This window comes from Terrapene carolina, unplaced genomic scaffold (assembly GCF_002925995.2).
Source record: "Terrapene carolina triunguis isolate 2854851 unplaced genomic scaffold, T_m_triunguis-2.0 Scaffold193, whole genome shotgun sequence".
Taxonomy (NCBI): Eukaryota; Metazoa; Chordata; order Testudines; family Emydidae; genus Terrapene; species Terrapene triunguis.
In genome coordinates this window covers 1,029,929-1,046,413 of record NW_020664544.1, presented here as the reverse complement: position 1 = coordinate 1,046,413, position 16,485 = coordinate 1,029,929, and the positions used below count along the sequence as shown (strand labels likewise).

Below are 16,485 nucleotides of genomic sequence, written 5' to 3'. Positions count from 1 at the left end.
TGCAAGTTACCAGTGGGCCCAGGGCAGGGATCTGCTCTGCGGGGGGCCCGGTGCCAGGGCACAGAGCAGCGTGAAGGCACCTGCGAACGCCACCCAGCACCTGCCCACAGGGAGCTCGGCCCCAGGCAGGCAGCCCTGAGAGAGGCCCCTTAACCCTTCAAGTGCTGGGAGAAGTCACCACAGCCTCTGCACCTCCCACCCATGGTCCTAGCAAACAGACTGCCAACCCCACCCCCGCAGCAACTGGCCAGCCTCAGGGCCCCCAAGCAGCCGCACAGCCTGGCCCACCTGTGCTGGTGCCCAGGTCATCACCAGAACCCAGGGGCTGCATGGGCGATCCCGCCGGGCACCCCCACCTTCCCCACCAGCCAAGCAGGACTTGCAAGGGCGAATCCCCAGCCCGGGCGGGGACGGGCACGACAAACCAGTCGCGCCACAGCAACGTCCCCCCGAGCCGGCAAGACACCAACACCAGCACCCCAAGGCAGAGCCAGGAATAAGGTGCCAAGCAGCGTCTGGCACGTCCCCGCCAGGCTGGGCACCCGCAGCACCCAGCTGGGGGTGCCAGGGAGAGTGCGGGGAGCTGGCATTTCTACAAATAAATTAAGGAAATAAACTAGCAACCCAACAGCTGAGTGGGGGGAGCGAGTCTCTGCCCGCCCCCCGCCCTCCACCCCTGCTCAGAGCCAGGGGCTATAGACGCCACACTGGATGTCCAACTCCTCGGGACCACGTAGTTCCAGGGCTCTGACCCCGGGGCCCAAACCAGACCCCAGCAGCCGACGTCCCAGCTCCCCAGCCCGGATCCCCAGGATTCTCACAGTGCTGGCGGGCGGCCCTGGCCCCCTGTACACGCCAGGGCCACTGCTGGTGCAGGAGGGGCCCACCAAAGGGCACGTCACCTGGGCTGGCACACGGGGCCAGCAAGCTAGATGGGGAAGGAGCCTGCGCTGGGCTGGCCCCGCCAGGGCGCGCTTGCTGGGCACAGTCTCTGCTGCGGGGGAGGAAGGCCCGAGTCCAGTGAGTCCCCAGGGCGGCAGCCGTCGGCCAGCTCCTCCCGTGGGGGCGTCTGCCTGGTGCCCAGGCTGGTGAGGTACGTGTGCAGGAGCTGGGCGATCTCATCCACCTGGAGGGGAGCAAAGGCCAGTCAGGGGCACTCGAGGTGCCCTGGAGCCTGGGCTCGGCCCCCGGCCTAGCACCCCCAGCCCGGCCCCCCGGTGTCACTGCACAGCCCAGGCCCCCAGCGCTGGGCTCCTGCGGGGGGTACCCAGCCTGTGCTGCAGGGAGACCTCGCTCCGTCTGCGTGGGGAGGGGCGGGAGTGCAGGGCCTTACCCGGGAGCACTCGAAGAGCAGGTCCCTGTCCCCCACGGAGAGGTGGAAGGTGCTGCTGTCAGACACCCCGAAGGACGAAATGCGGCCGTAGCAGAAGCTGTCGAAAGGCTCGGCCTCCCCGGGCTTGTACAGAGACACAGCCTTGGCCCCGACGCCCAGCCACAGGCGCTGGGGGCAGCTGCCCTCCGGGCTCTGCAGACAGATAGAGAGTCAGGGACAGCCCCACGGACCCTGCCACATTCCCAGGCCCTACCGGCCCCATCACCCCCCAGCTCCATCCCCTGCCCCCCCGACCCCAGTCAGGCTGCTCAATGCCCCCAGAGAAGTTCAGGGTAATGATGGGGGGACGCTGCAGCTGCCCCCAGCCCGGGTGGGGCTCAGTCTCCTGTGGGGTGGCTGCCAGGGCCACTTGAGGGGTGGGCCCCCAGAGAGCTCCCCCAGGAAATGCTCATCTCCTGGCTGTGACCCACCCCCCATGCAAAACCCCAGGAGAGCGGATGTAAAATGGCTGCCCCTCAAGCAGAGCAGCTCCTGTTTCTGTAGGTCCTACAGAAAGCGTGTGCTGTGCTGTGCTCCGGTGCTGCTCTGCAGAGGGTACAGGGCCCCGGGGGGGGAGACAACCCTGCTCCAGGGACCCCAGCCCAGGGAAGGGGCTCACCGTGTGGAAGTCGACGTCAAAGAGGGTGGAGCCGAATCCTGGCCACTCCCGCACCAGCGCCAGGTAGGCGGCCATGGCCTCGGCCCGGCCCATGCCCTGCAGCAGCTTCCACCTGTCCACAATGGCAGCCATCACGCTGGCGCCCTCCTCGCGCAGGCGGCCCCGCAGCTTCTGGTCCTGTTCCGCCTGCTGCTTGGCCAGCGAGTGGCCCCAGGGCAGGGCGCCGGCCAGCAGCCCCGCGCAGAGGCGGGCACCGGGGCACCTGGGCGGACCCTGGCAGGAGGCCCGGAGGCGGGAGTGCAGCGCGTGGACGGGGAAGAGCTCCTCCGGGCGGGGCACGGGGGCGTGCGTGGAGAAGTCGCTGTTGAGGCTCTGCAGGCGCAGGGCGGCCAGGGACTGCAGCGTGTCCTCCGACGTGGGCACGTAGCCCCGGATCACCATCTCGTGGGCCTGCAGCGGAGGGGGGGGGTCAGCCAGGGAGCAGTCCGGGGCAGGGGGGAGAGCCAGGGAGCAGCCCCAGCAGGGAACAAAGGCTTGGGGGGGATTCAGCTGTGGAGCAGCCCGGGTGGGGGGAGACAGGTGAGTAGCCTGCCCCCCACACCCCACATGCATTAACCCCTTCAACCCCCTGGGGTGGGCTGCGGCAGCTGTTGGGTCGGGAAGCACTGGGGGTCCTGGGCCAGGACGCGGGGCTGATGCCCCCAGGGCAATGCAGTGGCAGGAGCTCAGAGTGCCGCACTGTCCCACTCGCCTGGCGCCCTGGGGGCCCCGTCACGAGCAGCCGCCCTGCTCAGCCCAGGCTGGGGCCCGGCTCCTACCTGCTCGAAGAGGAGGGTGAACTCCACGCTGTCCCGGGGCACGTTCTCCGTGTCCAGGAAGCCGTAGTGCTTGAAGCAGAGTCTCCAGGTCGAGTCCTGCGTCGTCTCCTCCCCTGCCAGGCTGGGCGAGGCCGAAGGGACAGACAGCGCCCGTTAGCACCAGGACCCACAGACGCATGCAGCCCCCCAGGCTCCTCCTGGGGCAAACGAGCCACCCGGGCCCAGGCAGAACTGCGCTATCGTCATGGGGCCCAGGCAACTGACATTCCCCCCCCCCCACACACTGGTTCCTCCCTCCCCCATGGGCGCACTTGCCTTCCCATCCCCCTGGCTCCCCCCAGCTCCGGGCTCCCGTCTCCCAGCCCCCCCCCCTCCCCCCCCCCAGATCCCCCCAAGCTCCCCTCCCCCTGGTTTCCCCAAACCCCCTCCACCCCTTTTCCCTCCCAGCCCCCAGTCCTCCCTCCCAGGCCCCACTAAGACGGCTGCACAAGGGGACATTTACTTTTCAAACCTGGTGAGGACGTCGGCCACCAGCGTGGCCCTGCCCACGGGCCGCTCGTGGTGCCGACTCTGCTCGTAGAGCGCAAAGACGTTGGGGCTCTGAGACAAGCCCAGCCGAGCCACCAGCTCTCGGGCCACCTGGGGCGAGACAAAGGCAACCAAGGGGTGACTGCACGCCCCGGGCCACGGCGCTCAGGGCTGCAAAGGGACACAGACAGGTCACGGCGGGGAATCCCAGACGCTCCCCCAGCGGCTCCCACCCGCCTTCCACACGCCCCGGGGCACCAGAGCTGGGGTCTGCACAGGAGCCCCCAGTCTGCTTTCCGCAGCCCTGAGCCCAACTGCTCCCCACACAGGGCCCGGCGTCCCGAGGTCACCCGCTCCCTCCACTCTGCAGAAACCTGCCCCCTCACGGCTCAACCCTGGTGCCCCAGCCTGGGCAATGGGGTCGGGAGCTGCCCCTCCATGCTGGGCCCCCCACAGCCCGTCCCCTGCCCCACTCCCTGCTCACCTCCTCGGCCGTGGTGTGGGAGCTGATGGCCACGGTGCAGGCGGAGGTGCCAGGGCAGTGCACGGTGCAGAGCATGTCCTGCCGCTGGATCAGCACCACGATCTCGTCCAGCGAGGGGACGCACTCCCGCACCTGGGTCTTGTCCAGGGCCGCCGCGATGAAGCGCCCGTACTCCGCCATCTCCGAGCCGGGGAACTCGCGCTCCGTCCTGTGGGAGAAGATCAGGGAATAAGCAGCACCAACCACGCTGCCCAGAACCCAGCCTCTGGGGTCCGGCCGCCATCACTCCCGACCCCCAGAGCTCTGCCACAGGGGGTGTAACACGGGCGGCCTGGAGACAGGACCTTGCCCCTCGCTCTGCACCAAGGGCGCCTGGCACGCAGCCCTCGCGGCTGCTCCATCCCCAGCAGCTCCCCTGGGGGCTGCAGGACCAGGGTGCCCGGATCCCACCCGCACTACAGTTCCCGTCACCCCGCAGCCTGGCTGGGAGCTCACAGACTATTTCAGCAGCCAGATTTGCTCTCTGCTGACAGGACTGGGAAGGCAGACATGGCGCCTAGCACCGTTAGCCCACGGCACTCACTGTCACAAGATCACACTGAGCCCGAGGGCTCAGACACAGATATAGGGAAGGAGGGCAGCCAGAGCCCCAGTGGAGGGGGCACGTACCCCTCTGCTCCAGGCCTTGTTCCAAGCTCCCCATGGGGCGAGGGCTCTGCAGAGCAAGGCCCTTCACCCCTCCAGTACACGGCCCGGAGACACATGCACTGCCTCACACCCCCCCCAGGCCCCCAGGGCCCAGTGCACCCTGCCACCCCTCCCCCAAGGCCCAGCACGCCCCCCTCCTCTGGGTCCCCAGGCCCAGCACCAGCAGCATTCTCCCCTGGGGTGCACGCCCCACACCCCTGCACTTGCCTGCCCAGGTGGAAGCGCAGGTAGCGCAGGACAGGTGGGGAGGGCAGGAAGGTGCAGCTCATGCAGGTGAGCAGCTGCCAGTAGCGCAGGTTGCCTGGCCCCCCGGGCGCCGGCGGCTCCGTGGTCTGCTTGACCAGCTGGCAGTAGATCTCGTCAACCAGGGGCTGCAGATCCAGGCAGGTCTGCAGGACGCCCTGGATCAGGGGCACCGGGTCTCGCTCCGACTCCAGCTGCTGCAGGGAGTTGAAGAGCTTCACGGCCTCGTCACGCAGGGTCATGTAGCCGTGGGGGCCGGGGGCTGGAGGCGGACGGCTCGGTTAACAGGGCAGGAACCAGGCAGGTCAGGTTTGGGTCCCGGCTCCCGGGGGCCAGTCCCTGGATCTCGCTAAGCCTCAGCTCGGCCCTGACTGAGCTCTGGGGGGGGGGGGACCCGGGGCCAAAGGGGGCCCCCCCCCATTACCAAACACCCACCCAGACCCTACCAGACACAAGTGTCACCATGGCGACCCAGAGGGGCACAGACGCTGGGCCTGCTCCCCTGGCAGCTCGGAGCAGGGCAGGGAAGATCTGGGCTGGTGGGTGGGTCAGAGCCCAGCTCGGCTCCTGGCAGCAACCCAGCCTCTTCCTGCCCTGCAGGAGCGCTGTGCCCAGCCCCGGGGACAGAGGGAGCCCAAGGCAGCGTTGGCTGGGCCCTGCCCCCATGCTGGGCGCAGGGCCCAGGCAGCACCTTCCGTGAGAGCCGCCACGTGAGAATCATGAGACAGACACGCAGGGGCCTGGGCAGCAGCCCAGCCGAGAGCCCGGAGACACCTGGCAGCCACGTCTGCTGGGCCCACAAGGGGGAGGCTCTTCCACTCCCTGAGCCCCCCATTCATGGGGTGGCACTCCCCCCGTCCACGGAGCCCTGTGTTCATGGGGCGGGGCAGGCCCACCCCCCCCCGTCCACGGAGCCCCGGGCAGCACATCCAGCCCTGGCCCCCCTCCCAGGGAGCCGCAGAGCTGGGCCCCGCCCGCGCCCGCTCACCGCTTTGGTCGGAGCTGCCGTACGGGAAGGGCAGCAGGGGCGCATAGAGCGGGCTGCTGGTGTAGCGCAGGACCGGGTTGCAGCGATAGATCTGCTCCAGGATCTCCGGGCTCCCGCGGTTCTCCTGGGGAGACAAAGGCGCAGCCGGGGCTGCAGGGCAGGTGGCGGGGCACAGACGGGCACAGCAAAGGCAGGGGCTGGGGCTCTGGGTTCCCGTCCCGAGGGGCTCTGCTCTGCACCCAGGCACCGTGCGCTGCAGGCCATGGTTTGGGGGGGTCACGGGGAGCCAGTGATCGTCCGGCAGCAGCTTCCCCGCCCAAGGGCTGGGAGCCGGCCAGGGCTGTGGCAAGGGGAGAGGAGGGTCCTGGGGGAGCCACGGGCTGGCCAAACACGCCCCCCTCCCGGCCTCACCTCGATGTCGTGCATGAGCAGCTGCGTGGGCGTCTGCACGGGGGCCTTGCTGTGGATCACCTTCTGCACGGCACACACCCAGTGCACGGCCTCGTTCAGGTGCTCGGTGTACAGACGGTAGCAGTGCTTCCGGCCAAACACCGTCACGCTCCAGTAGCCTGCGAAGGGCAGAGCGCTCACGCAGGCCGCAGGGCCCCAGGCCACCAGCCCCAAGCCCCCTCCTGCTTCCCCCCAGCCAGAAGCCAGCTCCAGAAAGCAGGATGGGCCCTTCAGACCTGGCCCCCTGCACCAGCGGCTGGGCCCAGGCCTTGCCACCCCCAGCTGGGCCCAGGGGCGGGGGCTAGCATCTAGAGCTGCCCCCGCCAGGGAGCCACATGCAACCCGGGGGGAAGCGCTGAACGCCGAGCTAGACACGCTCTTTCCCAGCAGCTCTGCATGGGGACACCGGTGAGATCCGTGTCCCAGACTGACGCCCTCCGGGAGGATGAACCCTGCCCACAACCCCTCCCTGGCGTCCGCGCCACTGGCCGGGGGCCAGGACCCATACCCGTCTCCTTGTAGGTCTGCTTGTCGGGCCACTGCACGGAGCAGAGGCTGGTGAGCACCAGGGTGCCCAGGCGCCTGGCTCCCACCTCGCTGCCGCTGTAGTAATCCAGGGAGTCCTGGGTCAGCACAAACCAGTATTTCCGGGGCCGGATCCACGGGCCCTTCACGCCCCCCCGCGCCTCCCTCTGCAGCCAGCCTGGGGGGACAGAGAATGGGGTGAGTTCCCCCAGGGCCCAGCACCACCCCGGCTCCCCGCCAGCCGGTCCCCCCGCACCAGGGCAGTTCTGGCTGTTTGCAGCCCCTCGGGCCCCCGCCACACAGGGGCCTCTCCAGGGAGAGGGTGCGGGGGAAGGGACTGAGCTGACCTGAGGGGCAGTGGGCAGCCAGGACCCACCCTCCATGTGCCTGCTGTGCAGTCCAGCCCCTGAGGGACCCCCGCACGGCTACAGAGCCCCCTTGGCAGCTGTGGGGCAGGGCTGCAGGCAGAGCCGGCCTGGCTGTGGCTCCCCCACGTTACAGCTCGGGGGGCCGGGGAGCCGCCGCTCACGTCTGGCCAGCGCCTTATGCAACCACAGGAAGCCGGCTGGTCCTGGCCATGACATGGCCGTGCTGGGGCCTTCAGGGCCTCCACGCCCCCCGCCAGCACCTGCAGCCTCAGCCCAGAGAAATGGGAGCCGGGGGGAGGAGGGGGAGTGTCTGAGGTTCAAGACCCCAGGGTCCTTGGAGCCCCAGGTTCAAATCCCCATGGGGCTGGCTCAGGGTCTGGGCCAGCGTGGAGCCCTCCCCGTCCGCAGGGATCCACCGCGGGAAGCAGGGAACTGCCCAAGCGTCCGTCTGCCCCTTGGGTTCCCCCAGCCCCTCACCCACCTTTCACGATGGCATCAGGATCCTCCTCCACTGGCCCCGGCCCTGGCCCCTTCTCCGTGATGAGGCTGCGCATCTCCTCCGAGACCGGCAGAGACCTGGGACCAAGACAGGAGGTGAGCGAGAGGCCCCAGGACCAGCCAGTCCCCTCAGGGACCTGCGCACCCTGCTTGGCACAGCCAGGGTTCAGCTCCTTGCCTGGGGGTACCAGGCTGGCACAGGCCACGTGGCAGCAGCACCACTCAGCCCCTGAGGCTCATGGCCAAGCTGGGGCTACAGACAGGGGGCACAGAGAAAGGGGGCTCAGGGGGCAGCGCTGGCCCCAGAGGGGGCAGCAGCCCGCCTGCCTTGGCCTGAGGGGAGACAGGTGGCACCCCCAGTGCAGCCCAACGGGCACGTTGGGAGACCCTGCCAATGCCCCAGCTCCCAAGGTCCCACCAAGGAGTCTGGGAGGAGCCCTGGCAGGGGAGGGGGATTCATGCCTCACGTCATCCCAGCCCTCCTAACAAACCACTGCGAAAGCCAGCCCCACCCCGGGGGGTCTAACCCCAAGCACCTGGCCTCGGCCAAGACTAGAAGAGGGGCCCTCAGCCCCTGATGACCCCCCCGCAGTGACTGTGCATGGCTCACACGCAGCGGTGCGGGGGCGCGGGTGACCCAGTCCAATCCAGAGGGGAATGACCCCCCTCGTCTCCCCTCCCGCCTGGTGGGAAAGCAGCCGAGCCGTCGGATGCAGATAACCCCGGCTAAAAATAACCCGCTCGCACTCACGGCCTGCCAAGGAATTTGGAAAATGAACCACCAGAAAAATGCTGGTGGCAGCGGCTGAGCGGGCAGCGTCGCCGGCACTGCAGGGCCCTGACCCTGCCGCCCAAACCAGACCCCCCCCCCTCCCCCCCCCCGGGCCCCGCCCCCGCCCCCCCCCCCCCCACCCCACGGGGCCCTGACCCTGCCGCCCAAACCAGACACCCCCACCCCCACCCCCACTGCGGGGCCCTGACACAGCCCTCCGGACCCCAGCAGCAGCATTCTAGTTCCTGGCTCTGCTCAGCCCATTGTGATTCCAAGGGCCCTGCCTGCAACCCCCCCTGGGTGCAGACCCGGGGCGGCTCCCTCACAGCAACCAGGCATTGTTACAGGCTTCGAGCGTCCCAACAGCTCCTGGGGCAGCCACTCGGATCTCCACACCGCAGGGGAGAAACTGAGGCAGAGAAGGGCGGTAACATGCCCAAGGTTGCCCCAAGAGTCAGGTCTGATTCTCAGCCTCCTCCATCCCCAAACATACACACACACGACCCCACTCCCATCCCAGAGCCGGGGAGAGAACCCAGGAGTCCTGGCTCCCAGCTCCCCTGCTCTACCCACTAAACTATGCTGTCTCTCCTCCCCCCATACGTGGGGTAGGGGGCACAGTGGTGGAGACCTGCCCTTGCTGTCTGAGCAGATGATAAAGGCCAGGGCCAGGCAAGGAGCAGGGCTGGGGGCCGTGACCCAGGCCCAGGGAGCCAGCGAGGCCCTGCCCCGCCCCCAGCCTGCCATCTGGATAAGGAGCTGCTCCCCTCCCCCATCCCACACACAACCAAGGCCCAGGTGGGCAACAGATGAGCCGTGAGTCACTTCCGGGAGGGCCAGGCAGCGGGATCCGCTGCAGAGAGCCTGGGCCGCCCGCGGAGCCAAGCGCCGATGGGCTGGTGCCTGGGCACTGCCCCGCAACAGCCTCCCCTTCCGGCAAAGCCAATACCCACCGGGTGCCCTGTGACCCCCGCGCCGGCTCAGCAGGGGCAGAGCCTGGGGGGAGCTCAGACCATCTGGGAGTGGACACAGGCCAGATCATCTGCCCGGGATGGGGGCACATGGGGTCAGGGCTGGGTACCACAGCGAGCCAGCTCCACCCCGGGGAGAGGGGCCCAGAGGGGATGGCAGACATGGGCTAGCGGTGTCATCACTAGAGGGCAGGGCCAGGGGCAAGGAGCAGGGCCTCAGCCTCCTATTGGCAAAGAGGGCAGGGGGCCCAGCAGGGGCCCTGTGCCACCAGCCCCCCGGCCTGGCTGCGAGGCTCCCGGGGAAGGCGGCACCATGCCAGGGGCTAGGCACATGGCAGCTGGTTATCGGCAGGGCCGGGCAGCGGGAGCAGGGCCCAGTGCTCAAGGAGCACACGAGCCAAGGGGCCAAACCAGCGGCCATTCCTGGCGGCGTTTAACCTGGGCCCCACGCCAGGTTTCCGGACACTGCCGGGCCATTCCAGGGGAGCAGGAGCCAAGCTGGCCCAGGTCACTCACCGTTCGGAGCCGCTGCTGGTGCGGACGGGCTGGGTCAGGCTCAGCTGCAGCGGCCCCTGGGGAGCAAAGGCAGAGGCACCGTTAGAGTCCCAGATCCCCAGCCAGGCGCGTGAACCCCCCACACACACCTACCCCGCCCCTACTCAGCCCCGCACCGTCCGCACCCCAAGCCACTTCCACATGAAAGAAGGAGGTGAGTGAGCCACAAAGCCAGCCCATCCCTACCCCCACCCCCGGCCAGGCCTGGGGCCCATCCCGCCCGGGCTCAGGGGCTGTGGCCAGGTGAGCTGGCCCCGTATCCTCAGCCAACCCCGCCAGGCTCTGACTCGTGCAGCATTGCACAAGACTGCTGCTGAGTAACACGCTCACGGCACAAAGTCCCATTGTCACTGGGGCCACCGACTTCCCGCCTGCATCAAGGGGGCTCTGCACAGCAAGAGCCACCGGCAGAGTCCCCAGCCCAGCAGCCGGACAGGTGCTGGATCCTCCCCAGCTGCAGGGCTTGGCTTTACCGACGCCCCATCCCTCCCTGCTCTGGGCCTGTGACACCCCAGACTGCTGGGCTGCAGGCAGCACCAAGGGGCATCAGCAGAGCTCAGGTGGGGGGCACCCCCCAGACTAGAAAGTCCCACTGTTCCAAAGTGGAGGGGGAGAGCAGGGCAGGGAAAGCAAGGGGCCGCAAGTCAGGACTGAGGGGCACCGTGAGAGCTGGAGGAATGTAGGGGGAAGGCCAGGGCTCAGATACCAATGGCCTGTGGGCCAGGAGTGAGAGGCACTGGCAGAGCTGGGGGGGAAGCCCAGGGCTGGGCTAGCAGGGGTCTGTGAATGAGGGGCACCAGTCCAGCCGGGGGGGGGGGGGGGGGGAGCCCAGGGCTGGGGCACCAGGGGGCTGCAGGTTGGGAGGGAGGGGCACTGGCAGATGTAGACAGAGTAAGAACAAACCCCCACAAGGAAGTCCCCTGCCCTGTCTGCAAGGGAGGAGTTGATGGGCCAGTCACAGTTTTGGGGTGGGGGGGGCATGCTAGCGACTGGATGCAAAGGAAAGGAGGCTGCAGCTAAAAATAGAGCCGGGGAGAGGTGAGGGGGAGGGGGAGCTCCAGCAGGTACTGAGAAGCGGCCCGGGGGGACGGGCGCTCGGCTGACCTGTGGCATTAGCAGCACCTGTTACCAATATCACCGGAGCCCCTGCACTGGCGGCCTGGCTCGGTTCAGTCCCTGCAGCACTGGGGGTGGGGTCTGGCTGAGGCCCCCTTGCGCCCAGCCACAGAGCAGGGAAGGATTTTCCCCACTCCCCGAACAGCTTCCCGGAAGATCCTCGGCCGAGCCGCGGGGCCTTGGCTGCCTCCCAGCTGCGGGGGAGCCGCGGGCTCTTTCCCAGCGATATAAATAACAGGCAGGAGCCAGGCCCCAGCGTGCAGGGCTGGGGCGGCGGCTCCCACGATGGGGGGCGAGGGGGGGGCAGCACAGCTGGGGCTGGTCCGTGGGGTGCTTGGCGAGGCTGCTGCCCAGACTCCTTCGGCTCTGCCACCTGCCTCCCCAGCAGGGCAAACGCTCATCAGCCCCAGAGAAAGGGCCCCTACAAACCCACAGCCCCCCTTAAAGAGACAGCTCCCTCTGAACCACCCCACGGGCTCCCCACAAGCCACATCTGGGCAGCTGCCACTGGGCTCTGCCCCCGGGGCGACGAGGGGTATCATGGCCCATACTGATGGCAAGTCCTGGGGAGCTGAACGGTGACAGGTGCCCAGGTGTGTATAACAGAGGGGCACCAGTTTCCTTTGCACCCTCTCCAGCTGCACCGCACGGAGTCTGGGACCCCAGCTCCCCAGCCCCGTGTGCCAGGCAACAGCCCCACACGTATCAGCCCTGTGCCTTGGCCGGGAACTCGGCCTGTGCAGACAGGTGCTCACGGGGGCCCCAGCAGGGCACGGCGGGCAGCCACGCCCCAGGCAGCACGTGACCCGTCGTGGTTTGATAACGTCTTCACCACAGACCGCACGGGGGGGCAGGGCCCAGCGCTGCTCAGCCCAGACCGCGGAGGCAGAGCAGTCACCAGCGCTCTCGGCCCCCGAGCCGGCTCCCCTTTGCACAGGCCTTGGGGAAGGGGAAGCACGAAGTCTCCTTATCAAACAGCAGGGAGTCCCCAGTGTTATCAGCCTCCTTCACACAGGGCAGCCCCAGGGCAAAGCAGCAGCTTCCCCAGGCTGGGAGGAAGCAGCCGCAGGCGCTGCTAGACCCTGCACTGCAATATGACCTGTCTCCGCGCACCCCTGGGACGGCCCCGCCACGCCCGTACCGGTACTGAGCCTCACTCTGCCGGGCTCTGATGGCAAAGAGGAACAGCCGCCCCGTAGCCTGGGCACCATCCGGAGCTGGCAGCTCCGCGCAAAGCCCTGGGGCAGCCCAAGGGCCCCGTAAAGCCACTGGGACCCTGCAAAGCCGTTTGGTCGCGGCTGGCATTTCACAGGCCTGGCCGGTCTCTCTGCTGCACAACCATGGGCCTCTGCCCTGGGATTCGGGACCCCAGCCCTGCTGCTCCCTGCCCCGGAGCAGGGTGGGCAGCTCCTCTCTCCCACAGGCTCTGCCTTGTCTGTCAGAGACAAGGCCTCAGCTCATCCACTCTGGGCCCCGGCGTCTGATGGCTCCCGAGCCTCCCGCGGCAGCGCCCTGGCGAGGGCCCTGCTGGCAGCCCCCACGTCACCGAGGGAGAGAGCCGCTGACACGCGGGGACTCTCGGCCCGTGGTTCCCCAGCCAGGACCCTGCTGGGAGAGACAGGTCAGCACCAGGGCTCAGGCCCCAGGACAGGCTGGGGAATGGGGGGACCCTGGCTCAGTACCCGGGACCCCCAGCACCCTCGAGCCGTTGGGCACACCACGTCTGGGCCAAGAGGGACAGAGCTACCCAATCCCTGCCCCCACCCACCGGCTCCAGGCACCAAGGGCAGCGATCGCTCCAGATGGGGGATGCCCCTAATCACTGCCCAGACGCAGGGCCCTCCCCACGCCTCAGCCCCCTGCAGCCGTGACACCGAACCCAGGGGCACTGCCTGGAGGCTGCAGTGTGCCAGGCCTGCCTAGTCTGGGCCAGCTCCAGCTACGTCTTCGACTCACATGGCCAGCAACTGACACACCGCTCCCTCCTGGGCCCGCTCACACACCCCACGCCCCCCCGGGGCCCACTCACACGCCCAGAGCCCCTCCCCATCCCAGGCCCGCTCATACCCCCAGCGCCCCCCCCACACCCCACCTCACATGCACACGCACAGCGCCGCCCCCTGGTCATTCTGGTTAGCCAGGAATTTGCAGGGGCACTTGGCTCCATCCACCAGCACCTCCCAGCAGCAGCCCTGGGGCAGCAGGGACACCTCTCCTTCCCCTCCACCCCGCCTTCCTCCGTCGGGCAGATAGAACTCCAGAGATCTGAGCCTGTGCACTGAGAGGCGGCCGCATGGGGTGATCAGACGGGTGACGTGGGTCCAGGATTAGCTCCTAGTTCACGCATTCGGCCCCCAGGGGCCCGGCACCGGGGCCCCCGCGGCAGCTCTCACATGCTCTGAATTACAGCACCAAGTGGCATTAAAGGGGCAGGATCACCTGGGTCCTTCCAGGAGGAAAGCAGCAGCCCCTACTCCCCCTGCACCCAGAACAGACCCCAGGCTCCTTAGCCAGTGAGCAGCAGTCGGGGGGCCTTGGCCCAGCGCAGGCCTGGAACACAGAACTCAGGGTACAGAGACCAGCCCTCTCTGTCCTCCAGGGCTGGCCCCAGTTCCCTCCATCGCCCCCTCCCCTGGCTGGGAGCAGCTGCCTGGTGTGGACTGGGGCGCTGGCAGCTAGCAGGGGGAGACACTGTTTGTTCTGGGGTTACGTGAAGGATTCTGGCCCCTTTCGACAGCCCAGAATCCTCTATTTAAGGCCCAGGATGAGCCAGGTCTCTGGGGAGCCCCAGACGAGTGGTGGCAGCACAGGGCTCCCCTCCCCATCGGCAGCACCACACGCGTCTCCGCTGAGATCACCTTGCTGGGCTGGGCCAGGTCCCGGGACGGACGCGCACACACACACACACACACACCCTGTGCACCAGCCACAAGAGCGACAGCAAGTCAGATAGGATCCCATGCCCCTCCTGCACACACCATCCCGGGAGGGCAGCGTGGTCTTAGGTGGGCATAACAACTGCCCTGCACACAGCCTCTTTATCTCCGCAGTTTGTGAGAATTCCCCAAGGGGGTTGGCTAACCCACGGCCAAGGGCGCACCAGTGGACAGCAGACATGGACTTCCAGAAAGCCTGGGACGAGGTCCCCCCCGAAAGGAAACAGGCCTGGGACTTCTCCCCTTTTAGGCCCTTGGAAGGGAAATGGCCAGTGAGCAACAGCAGGCCCCAGACAGACCCCGGCCTTGTCACGCCAGGCTCTGCACAGACCCCACTGAGACGGGGGGGGAGGGGCAGGATCCAGTCCTGCTACCAGCACCCCCAGATCAGAGCCAAGTTCTGCACAGACACAGGGAGACACAGGCCCTGCCCCCAAAGAGCTGTCTGCGGGAACAAGGGAGGAACAGGAACCAAGGCCCAGAAAGATGGGCCACACTTTTCAGGAGAACTCAGCAGCAGGCTGTAAACCCGGCCAGGAGCTACTTATCCAGGGTGGCACTGGGAGCCTGGGGCTGAGCCAGGAAATCGAGCCAGGGCCCCCAGGGCCCAGCCAGCCCCTCTAACCGCCGCGAGAAGTTCAGCAACATTTGCTGACAGCCTGCAGCCAGCTCAGGGGTGCATGCCTCAGCACGTCGGCTCCACGGAGCTAGGGGGGGATGGCGCTGCCTGCCTGGGAAGGTGTGAAGAGGGGACTCTAGTGCAGGCTGCTAGGAAAGGGCTGGGAAACTAATTCAAAGCAACATGGTGTAACCCGCCGGGGGGCAAATCAAACGCCCAGCAGTGAGCTCAGAGCCAGACCGACCTGCCCGCGGGCACTGCCACACAGCGCTTGCAGGCCCAACCCAGGGCGATGGGACAACTCCAGCCTTTCCCTGCTACTGGAGAAGGGTCCCTGCAGCCAGGGTGAAGGGGCTGTAAGTTCAGCTCCACCTGCCAGAAGGGCCCACGACCCTTCCTAGGCCACCCCTGATAGGACGGGCATAACAGAGCCTTGGGGAGACCTCTGAGTCCCAATGCACCCCCAGCAGGGTCCCTCGACAGGGCTGGCACGAGCCACGCTATTGGGGTGGCAGGCGCCCAAGGAAGCTAGGACCCAACGGACGCCCAACTCTCCTGATCTACAGTTTGATGCCAGCTCCCTGCCTTAGGGGTGCTGGGAGTGGGGTGCCCCAGGGTCTGTGCCACCCCTTCCCCAAAGAGCTGTCAGGCTGAGGGCGCCCGGGCTCCATGGACGAGGCAGGGCGGGGGGTGCCTGGATTCCCTGAGCCGGGGCTGGGGGTCCCCGCACAGGGCAGGGACCCGGGGCTGCATCTCCCTGCAGGGCACAGGGACCCCAGGCCCCGCGCGCTCAGCCCCCTCTGGGGCCAAGCCCTGCCGTGCAGGGCGCCTCGGGCACCAGAGCCGTGCGCTCCGGCTAGCCGGGCCCCTCTCCGGGGCTGAGCGCAGCTCGGGACCGTCCCGGGCCGAGACACGTTCCCAGGGAAGGAGCCCGCAGCGCGCACGGACGGCGGGGGCAGCGGGAAGCGGCCTGGCCCCCGGGACCGTCCCACGTTCTGGCCCCAGCGGAAAGCGCCCGGAGCAGCCGCGTCCAGCCCCGGGGGCGCAGAGCGCTGGGCACCCACCTGGGCTCCTTTGCTCCGCAGCTCGAAGGACGATTCCTCCTCGGCCTCCCCGTCCGGCTCCTTGTCCGGCTCGCCATAGTCCCGCCGGAGCAGGGTGAAGCCCTGCCGGCAGCACACCAGCCACCAGAGCCCGCCCGGGAACGGCATCCCCCCGCCCGGGCACCAGCCGCTCCGGGCAGGGCGGGCGCTGCGCTGCGCTGCGCGCCCGTCGGGCCGGGGAGCCCTGCGCGCTGCGCAGCCCTGATCCGCCCGGGCGCCCTCGGCCTCTCGCGGGCCGCTCCCCCGGCTCCGGCTGGGGGGGACCCGGCCGGTTCCCTCCGCCCCCGGGCGGGGCGGGGGCCGGCGCGTCATGGGACCCGGCCAATCGCTCGGCAGGTGCCCGAGGAGCCCCGCCTGCCGCCGCGGCCGCTTGCATCATGTGCCGCGCCGGGGGGGGGCCCCTGCCCCGGAGGAGCGCGGACCTGCCGCGCCCTGCGCCTGCCGGGCACGGTGCCCCCACCCCCAGCGCGCTCCCCGCGGGAAAATCCGGGCCCTTGTGTCTGTGATTCACCCCCCCCCCTCCCCGTCCAAGCAAAGAGCGTCTGAGTGTTCGGGGGCGAGCTTGGCCCCTGGGTAGGGGCCTTTGGCTTCCAGCGCTGGGACCCCACTGGGCAGCTCACCCTGCCATAGCAACCCCCCCCCCCCCCACCCCGCCCCCCCCAAGCCAGCAGGAGTCCTTCCGCCCGCCCCCGCTGAGAGACAGGTGCCCCTGGGGGGGAAGGGGACATGCTCCCCCCTCCCTACGAGCCTTGCAGAGCAGAGGGTGCCAGGGTGAGAATTCACAGCCACCCACTCCCCCCCCCCCAGCTGTG

At 68.5% G+C, this 16,485-nt stretch overlaps 1 protein-coding gene across 1 annotated transcript; it reads right to left on the bottom strand.

The window, feature by feature from the left end:
• Positions 1-368: 368 nt before the first annotated feature.
• PLEKHH3 (pleckstrin homology, MyTH4 and FERM domain containing H3) lies at positions 369-15,901 on the bottom strand. The gene is made up of 13 exons (XM_026654826.2): positions 15,635-15,901; positions 9,861-9,916; positions 7,585-7,679; positions 6,719-6,913; positions 6,172-6,329; positions 5,761-5,884; positions 4,737-5,034; positions 3,822-4,029; positions 3,312-3,448; positions 2,810-2,930; positions 1,992-2,441; positions 1,334-1,525; positions 369-1,126 (listed from the first exon to the last, which is right to left on the bottom strand). Exons 1-13 carry the CDS (start codon positions 15,779-15,781, stop codon positions 929-931), a joined length of 2,379 nt encoding a protein of 792 aa, XP_026510611.1. The 5' UTR covers positions 15,782-15,901; the 3' UTR covers positions 369-928.
• Positions 15,902-16,485: the final 584 nt, after the last annotated feature.

What these genes read in the sequence shown, in the direction of transcription:
- PLEKHH3 (XM_026654826.2), bottom strand. Translation starts at nt 15,781, where the DNA reads ATGCCGTTCCCGGGCGGGCTCTGGTGGCTGGTGTGCTGCCGGCAGGGC. An exon ending in ACCAGCAGCGGCTCCGAACG is followed by an intron (nt 7,680 to 9,860) that starts GTGAGTGACCTG and finishes TCTTGGTCCCAG; the next exon opens with GTCTCTGCCGGTCTCGGAGG. An exon ending in TCCTGATGCCATCGTGAAAG is followed by an intron (nt 6,914 to 7,584) that starts GTGGGTGAGGGG and finishes CTGTCCCCCCAG; the next exon opens with GCTGGCTGCAGAGGGAGGCG.